Consider the following 8,369-nt stretch of genomic DNA (forward strand, 5'->3'; position numbering starts at 1 on the left):
CACATGCAGGCAAAACACCCATATGCATAAAATTTTTTTAAAAGTCTTGTTCACGCCGGGCGGTGGTGGCGCACGCCTTTAATCCCAGCACTTGGGAAGCAGAGGCAGGCAGATTTCTGAGTTTAAGGCCAGCCTGGTCTACAGCGTGAGTTCCAGGACAGCCAGGGCTATACAGAGAAACCTGTCTTGAAAAAAAAAAAAAAAGTCTTGTTTAGACAGTCAGAAGAAAATCTAATTCATAGGAAGCAGAGCTTCTGGGACCTAAGGCAGGGGTACTGATCTTTCCCACAGCCTGGATCTTTGAGGCTCACTAGAGAACCGGAGGCTCTGAGGGACACTGAGACCAGTGAGGACCACACTGCATTTTATAGCTAAGGAAATGAAATAGATACAGCTGTGGGAAGGGAGGGAGGAAGGGAGGGAGGGAGGGGGGAAGCCTGTCCTTTTGATCCATCCCTAGGAGGATTCAAGGTTTGGTTTGAAGTTGCCCCCTGCCCCAGAGGCCTAGATGCTGGCACATGACTCTAGACAAGGTACCAACACGACATCACTGCTGTACAGTTGGGAAGTGATGTGTAGTTGCCTTTGGGAAGCAGTTTGAGTTGAATCCAGAGAGTGTTAGCCTGAGGAGTAGGGGCAGAGTGAGTTGGCCCAGGTCTTGGTCACATGTGTCCCAGTTTTGGGCTCTGTCACTGGCTTAGCTGTGAGGGACTCGTCACTGCCATGATGAACCTTCCCAAGCCTTGCTCTCAGCATGGAGGGCCCTCCTTATGACTCGTGAGACCACATGTGGATTCTATGGCCTGTCGGGGTGAATATGCCATTGCCAGCCTTCCTGTCCAGGACAAGAAGCCTCTGGGACGAGGCCACGGGGAAGAGAGAAAGAGAACCGGCCTCCTCCACCTGAGCCCCTCTTTCTGGTCTTTGAGGCTCATTGGAGTCTCACAGAAGGACGTGGCACGTGACAGCTGGGGAAGTGTGCACAGGCAGGCTTTTATTACTAAACCCTATGATATACAAAATGCATAGTCGAATAACAGCTAAAAAAATAGTTCAAGAAATATGAAACACATATTTTTGAAATGATAAAAATGTAACCTGAACATACAAAATGTTGCATATATGTACACAATATATACTTATATATATATATATATCACATAATGAAAACTGTAAATAAGAAATGTGTACAACAACAGTAGGTGGCAAGGGTTTTTGGTTCTCGTCAGCTCAATGATGGTGACTTACACCCCGTCCGGAGGAAAACAGTAAGAAAGTTTCCTCTCCAACGGCCTTACGAAGGCATTTACTCTCAAAGTCACTAGTCTTCAAGTTAATTGGCCAAAGTCTGAGAACTCGTTGGTCTGAACTTGGTAGAAGGAAACAGAGTGAGCGTCAGAGCCAATCCAGACAGCTGGGATAGTCCTGCAGAGAGGGTGGTGTGACCCCCGTCCCCTGTAAGGGTCTCTGTGGACTTAGAAGAGAAAGCAGGCAGTAGGGTCTGTGTTGATCAGACTCCCCGTCTCTGGTGGGTTGGGTACTTGCAGGAAACTCTGGAGTGTGAGTTCAAGCCTGGATGGGACATTCAGATCCTGGGACCTCTCAGGTCTCTCCCTGGCTCAGACATCACTGAGTTTGTTGCTTGCGAGACCTCTTCCCCCGAGAAAGGCATTTCAAGTAAGAGCTGACACAGAAGAGGTCGTTCGTGGCTTGAGTGGGGCCCCGGGTGTGGGATGATTGAGGCTGGGCCCTCATAGCTCTTTCAGGATGATCTGGATCTTCCCATCCAGCTCACCCATGTCCAGCAGGAAGGCCACGTGGTTGCTGTAGTGCTGGATAATGTTGTTGTCCATGTTGACCAGGATTCTGGAAGAGAGAGGAGCGAGACTTGGTTCCTGTGTGGTCAGGCCCCCTGTCATGGGCCTCTGAACACCAAACGAGTTTGATAGCAATGCTGCAGGCACCTCAGTAGCTTTCTGTGACCCTCAAGACCAGGCTATAAGATGAGGAATTCCAGTGACCAAGTTTCAGCTCAGAGCCCAGTCCACCCGTCATAGCCACCGGCTGGTGCCTGCTGGTGGATTGCTTCCCTTCTGCTGAGCTGAATGTGGATGCTTTTGAGTGACTAATGTGAAACTCTGGGAGAAACTCTGTGTTCTCAGTCATTAGACTGGGGGGGCTCGGACTGTAAATTCAAGTTCAGGAGGTGTAATAATCCGTGTTTAACTAAAAGGCTACACAGCCACTCAGGCGTGCTGGCCTGAGGCATAAGACACCCCTCTCAGTTGATTCCCGTCAAGCTGCAATCTTAAGGGGATTGTATAATAGACTGGAGGATGCAGCCTCTGCCCTTCAGTCAGGGACTTGAAGCTCAGGAAGTGTACCCTCCATGGCTGTGGACGCTGAAAGGGCCAAGGTTGTAGTTTATGCCAAGAGTACCCTGTAAGAGCTGCCTCCCTGATGAAAAGTCACCCAGAAGTGACCTGGGCTTCACTTTGTCCCTTTCCTGCCAAGCTTCTGATTAGGTAATGGGATTGGGCATATATACTCAACCATTTTCCCATCTCTCTGTCCATCTATTCATCATCTGTCTGTCTATCTGTCTATCCATGCTTCTGCCCATGCATTCACCTGTTCACCCACACATCCATAAATACATACATACACCTACCTACCTATATGATCTACCCAACCATCCATTTATCTGTCCATCCATCCATCCACCCACCTACACATCCATCTCCTCATCTCCTTTCTCCATCCTCCCCCCATATAGCCAGTTATCTCTGATCCCTCAGTCTTTGCTGGACACTTTCATGTGCAGGACATTGCTCCTGCACATGAATTAATTGGACCCGAATTCTGTCCTCTAGAATTTCACCCAGAAAGGAAGACTGGGTTCTTAACAACTACGCCACACCAGGTCACAGAATGGAGAAGCTAGGGTTCAAAGACACAAAGCTATTCTTTCGTAGCCACGGTTAGTAGATGGCAGAGCTCAGGTTTTAATCTAGACCCTTGTATTTCTATGATATCAGTTTTCAAGTTAGGGAAAAGAGCCACAAAATCCTATAAATATGAGTTAGTGGGAGATGGAAGGAAGCCAAAATCTATGTTTGGGCAAGAGCTCAGTAGTTGCCTGCTTTTGTAAGGAGTCAGGGAAGGGCGGTAGGACAGTAGTGAACCTGAGAAGCCCACGGGCTACCTCTGTCATTTCTGGCAGCACTAGTTGGCAGCACCTTCTTTTGGGGAAAAGGTTGGAGGTGGGGCTCCCAGAGGCTGGGGGCTGGCAGGACCCTGCATTGCCAGGTGATCACTAACTTGGGTACTGGAGACTGGAGATATGCCAGAGAGCAGGGCTGGATGGGGAGGAGAGAAGGTATGTTCTGGCAACTTCACGGTTGGGTGGTCTGTTTCCCAGAGAGGCATCCATCAGCCTCGGGATTCTAGGCTGTGTAAGTGTGTCTCCAGGGCAGTGGTGTGAAGGTGGACTCTCCAGTGAGAGGTCAGTGACAACTGGGTCCCCAGCCAGTGGCAGGCGCTTGTCAACAGCTATTGTTACCACTTCCAACCCCTCTGCCTGTATTGAGTTAACCCCTGGCCCGCTGCCAGCGAGAAAACAGCATGTTGGTTAATCTTTCAAGCACTCTATGATGCTTGTAAAATTGATTTTATTTACCTTGGTCTGGAGGACTTTGGGGAGGGTTTGTGAGCATAAAGTAGGCTTTGGGTTAGAATATCCACCTTTCTCTGATGTGGACATATATTTGAATGAACTCATACTTAGAAATATGTTCTTTCAGACCTTACAGAACATCTTTGAGCTGAAGTTTTCATGGCTATGGATTTGAAGTGGCCTATAGTGCTGAGTAAAGAATCTGTGCATCGTTCTTAGAGGTCAGAGGAACAAAGAGGAAGGGTTGCACTTTAGGCCACTGAAAATCTCTTTTGCTAGTCTCTAACTCAAGTCTACTTTGAACCTTGGCTTCAAAGGGAGAGGATCGAACCAAGCTCAAGGGCGGGTGGGATGCTGCCAGGCATCTCTGGGGACAGTATCTGGCCCCAGGGAAGGGCTTCCATGATGGGAGCCATTACAATTACAGTTTGAGCAGCTGCCTGGATTGACGGGAAGGCCTCTGGCAAGGGAGCCAGGAGCTTCACAGCTTATCAGCTTCCCATCTTACACAGACTATCCCTGGCCCCTCAGCCTGGCCCGGGGTAGGATTTGCAGGGGAGCCCTGCACAGGAGGGGCAGGAAGCAGGACACGTGGGTGTGGCGCTAAAGGAGAAGTGGGGCTAGGCTTGTCTGGGCAAAACAGACATGAAGCAGTCTACTCCAGACAGAGTATGAGCCCCTGTATGAAACCGAAACTTGGTGGGATTGGTGGGGATGGGGGGGTGGGGGGGTGCTGGTGGGCGGGGGGGGGGCGGTGGGGCGAGACCCCACACACAGATAAAACCTTCTAGATTCTCATGCAACCCAAACCAAATGGGTCCTTTTCTACACTCCAGCCTTTTGCCTGGGAGGCTAGCTGGGAGTCACAGAGTAATGAAAAGGGGGCAGGGCTGGAGGAAGCCAGGCCTGGGATGATTATGCTCAGGTGCAGCTGGAGTTAGGCTGTCTATGGGGTGCAGCTGTGCTCTGGGCAGAGCTGCGGGAGGACTGACAGACCCTGGAGGATATGGGCTGTTCCTCTCCTGCCTGCTGCAGCCTGGAGGTGGAAGAGAACCTTGGAGTTTCTTTGACTGGGTTCTTCAACTTAACCCCCAATCAGATTCCCACCTAGGCTCCTGGCAGCCACCTGGCTTCTGGCACCTTGCTCACTGCTCCTGCACCCAGCCCTGCTTATTACCTCCGAGCCTCAGTTTCCCTGAATGTAAAATGTGAGTGTGTGCTGTGTGCCAGTGTGACTCAGAGGGTTAAATGAGATAGGCTCAGTCTGATGTCCGATGTAGGAGAGTCAGGTGAATGGCAGTTGCTACAATTAAGAATAAGAAAAGAGGCCGGGCAGTGGTGGCACACGCCTTTAGTCCCAGCACTTGGGAGGCAGAGGCAGGCAGATTTCTGAGTTCGAGGCCAGCCTAGTCTACAGAGTGAGTTCCAGGACAGCCAGGGCTACACAGAGAAACCCTGTCTCAAAAAAAAAAAAAAAAAAAAAAGAAAATTTTGGTCTCCAGTGGTTTGGGGACTTGAACTTGGGTCTTCTGATGAGCAACCCATACTCCCCCTCTATGCCAGGAGGGTCACTTGTGAGAAGACCCTTGCACCTCCCTCCTACTCTCACCCTGTTTTCTGCAGGTGGAGAGGTGACCGTGGCCTTGGCCTGACTTGGGGACTCTCCACCCTCACTGCACATGTTCTCTGTAACTCCGCCAAGGTCAAGCACAGCCTTGGTAGTTTGAGTAGCCCATGGGAGGGCCGAAGGGGCACTTACCCTCGCTTGCATTTCTTGTAGACTTTGCAAATATTCTCCTCAGGGAGGCCGTACTTCTCAGAGATCTGGAAGGAAATGGTAGGGTTTCACTGCCTGTGGCCAAAACTGGATGTATACACACATTATACTACTGCCTTTTACTTCGTAATATAAACGTAATATATATCAGAAAACAAAGAGAATTACAATGATCCTATTTCCCTAGGGCGAACACCACTGGCCTCTGGGTACCTTCCCCTCCATGAGCATACACATAAGTATATACCACACGTAGGGGTTTGATATTGTTTTGAATTGTCTTATGATAAGTCAAATCACAAGGAACACTTAGCAAACTGCATTTTAGTGTCAATAAAATATCTGGTTGAGCATCTATCATTTCCTCTGGTTCTCACCTAGGGTCTGACATTTGGATCTGTGTTTAAGGATTGACTTTCACTGCCCGGTGACCTTATGCAGACTCTTTGTGGGGACAGCAAGGATGCCCCCTCCCCAGAGGACTGCTGAGAGAATTGAATGACTAATGATGTAATACATTCATGCCAGTTCCTGCCATGTACCAAAGCCCCCATGAGTGTCAGTGTCACTGTCTCGGGAGCAATGGGCACGCTCCTGGCCCTGCTTTTAGGTGGGGTACCCTGCATGTCCCTCTCCTGGCCAGGAGTTAATAGTTGCAGCTGATGGGGTGGACCCACAGAGCACCAAGTACCCAAGCCTGGCTCAGAGCCTAAACGCCCATTAGGTCCACATGAGAGCTTCCTCTGTAGATGAGGCAGCTGTGGCTCCAAGCTTGGCTGAGCAGCCTGACTGCATCAAGGAGAGAGGTCCCTGCCCCACATTAGAGTTGCCTAACTTTTCATTGCTGTTGTTTGAGACGGGGTCCCTCTGTCACCCTGGCTGTCCTGGAACTTACTATGTAGACTGGCCTTAACTTACAGAGATCTGCCTGTTACTGCCTCTGCAACACTGGGGTTAAAAAGAATAGCATTCCTGTGTCTCTCTTAGTTTCACTTCTGGGCAATGAAAAGAACTTGGAAAGGAGCGGGTCTAGCCTACTGTTCGGCACTCAGTTAAATACTGGTGCCCAGTGGAAGAGGCACCTTTAAAGGTACAGTTAAGCTCAGGCCTGGGATGCCAGTGGCAGGTGGTCCTCTCTGGGCAGTTGAAAAAGAGGAAGAGTTCAGTGTCCTGGGTATTTTTCCACAGAGATCCCTCCAAACTAGAAATGCCCCCTAGATTGTCTTCTAATGGCAGTGTAACCAGAAGCTGCCAGGGCTGCCAGGACTGTCTGGAAAAGTGGCAAGCTCTGCTCCCCCGGAAACAGGGAAGCAAGAGTGGGTGCCGATGAAGCTAATCTGCTGTTTAGCTCAAAGATTCTGTTTTCAAGTGACATTAATGACTTTTTTTTGTGAACCCAACTTCCTGGGGCTGATGCCAAGCAAGCAATATGTTACAACAGCAGGACGGCCCAGAGGGCAGGAAACCTGGGCTTAACTGGCACTTACGCCTCCTTTGTCAGTCCCTGGCCTCTCAGAGTGAGGTGATGCCCAGTGGAGCAAGGGAGGAGGCAGCCATGCATGGCCGACAGAACAAAACGCTCGGCCTGTGGGGATCCACTGAGCAGGTCCTCAAGGCTGCCAAGGACCCCCCAGCTGCAGGAGCTTAGCCGTCATAAGAGGTTTCACCTTCACATCCAAAGCCCTGGTGACCCTCAACTTGCCCATGCTAGGCTGTACTCAGGTGGCTCCTTGTCCAGATACAGTCCCACCCTCGCCCTCAGCCACCCGGAGTCCTTCAAGCACAAGGAATGAGGCCACCCTGGGAGGGGAAAAAAAATGAGCGTCTCTGGGGCCTGGCCTTTTTGTGGAGGGCTTTTCACTCCCATTAAAACAGAAACAGGTTTGCAAAGCCAACAAAAGCCCTGGGCTGTCAGACAGCAGCCATCAGATTAAGGAGGATTTATGGTGTGAGTGACTCTCAGGGTGGAGCAGGGTTCTGACAGGGTGATAAGATCGGGAGGCACACCTCCTAGCAGGGCCCTGACCCCCTGTGGGGTGGGAAGGGCGGACCACCAGAGCCCTCCTGTGGGAAATGAGGCACCTTACCGCATTCCTCAGCCCCTTCAGGTCCGGGGTCTTCAACATGAGTGCGTCAAACACCTCCTCTGACTCCCTCCTCACATACAACAGAACTGAAAACCAAGAACAGAGGACGTTGAGCACGGGGAATGGGTTGGGGACTGGGGAGGGATCTGGGGGCATGGAGAAGGCTCATAAAAGGCATGGCCTTAGTGAAAGGGTGAGCTTGCATCTAGTACTTTCCAAACTACCCCGCTTGGCAGAATCTTGGGTCTGGCTCTATTACCTGACAGCCAGTGACCTTGAAAAGCTAATTTCCACTTCGTCGTCGACCTTATTGTGTATGTGAATTGGGGTCCTTGCCCACTCACACTTCAGAGCTGCTTCTGAAATCAGGAACAGTGTCTGGGAACCCCAAGTGCTTTGCTAAGCTTGGTTCCTGACTTCCTGGAAGCTTTGGATTTTCTAAGGTCACCTTTGCCTCCAGGGCTTTTGTTCCCCACCCCCACCCTCCTTCCAGTCACTGACTTAAGAATGTCAAAGCCAATCAATGAGACATAGAAGTCCATCCAACGCTTATCTACTTAGAGAACCAAAGGCCTCTTCCAGCCCAACCAGCTTGTTACCCCTGCTAGCTGCCTTGAGAGAGCAGTGTCCCAACTGGGTCAAAGCCACAGGTGTCCTTCCATCTCTGTGACATCTGTCTAAGCCCTGGAGTGTTCTCAGCCACCCCCAAATCTTGGCCTAAAACACACTCCAAGGAGTGAATCAAGCCTGGGTTGGGGGCACTTCAGGAAAGTCATGGGGTGGGTGGGGGCTTCTGGGAAGGCTCTGGGGGGGGGCTTCTGGAGGGCTC

At 50.7% G+C, this 8,369-nt stretch overlaps 1 protein-coding gene across 2 annotated transcripts in view; it reads right to left on the reverse strand.

Annotated features, from left to right (window-relative positions):
- Positions 1-968: 968 nt before the first annotated feature.
- Positions 969-8,369, reverse strand: part of Grhl3 (grainyhead like transcription factor 3) — a 32,454-nt gene continuing 25,053 nt past the window's right edge. For both annotated transcript variants that reach the window (XM_031379067.1, XM_031379066.1), the window contains exons 14-16: positions 7,541-7,626; positions 5,436-5,500; positions 969-1,866 (exon numbers count right to left, since the gene is read on the reverse strand). In XM_031379067.1, the coding sequence (XP_031234927.1) occupies positions 1,752-1,866; positions 5,436-5,500; positions 7,541-7,626 (266 nt within the window). In that variant the 3' untranslated portion in view covers positions 969-1,751. The remainder of the gene's footprint in view (positions 1,867-5,435; positions 5,501-7,540; positions 7,627-8,369) is intronic.

The sequence above is a fragment of the Mastomys coucha genome, unplaced genomic scaffold (genome assembly GCF_008632895.1).
Source record: "Mastomys coucha isolate ucsf_1 unplaced genomic scaffold, UCSF_Mcou_1 pScaffold18, whole genome shotgun sequence".
NCBI classification, from domain to species: Eukaryota; Metazoa; Chordata; class Mammalia; order Rodentia; family Muridae; genus Mastomys; species Mastomys coucha.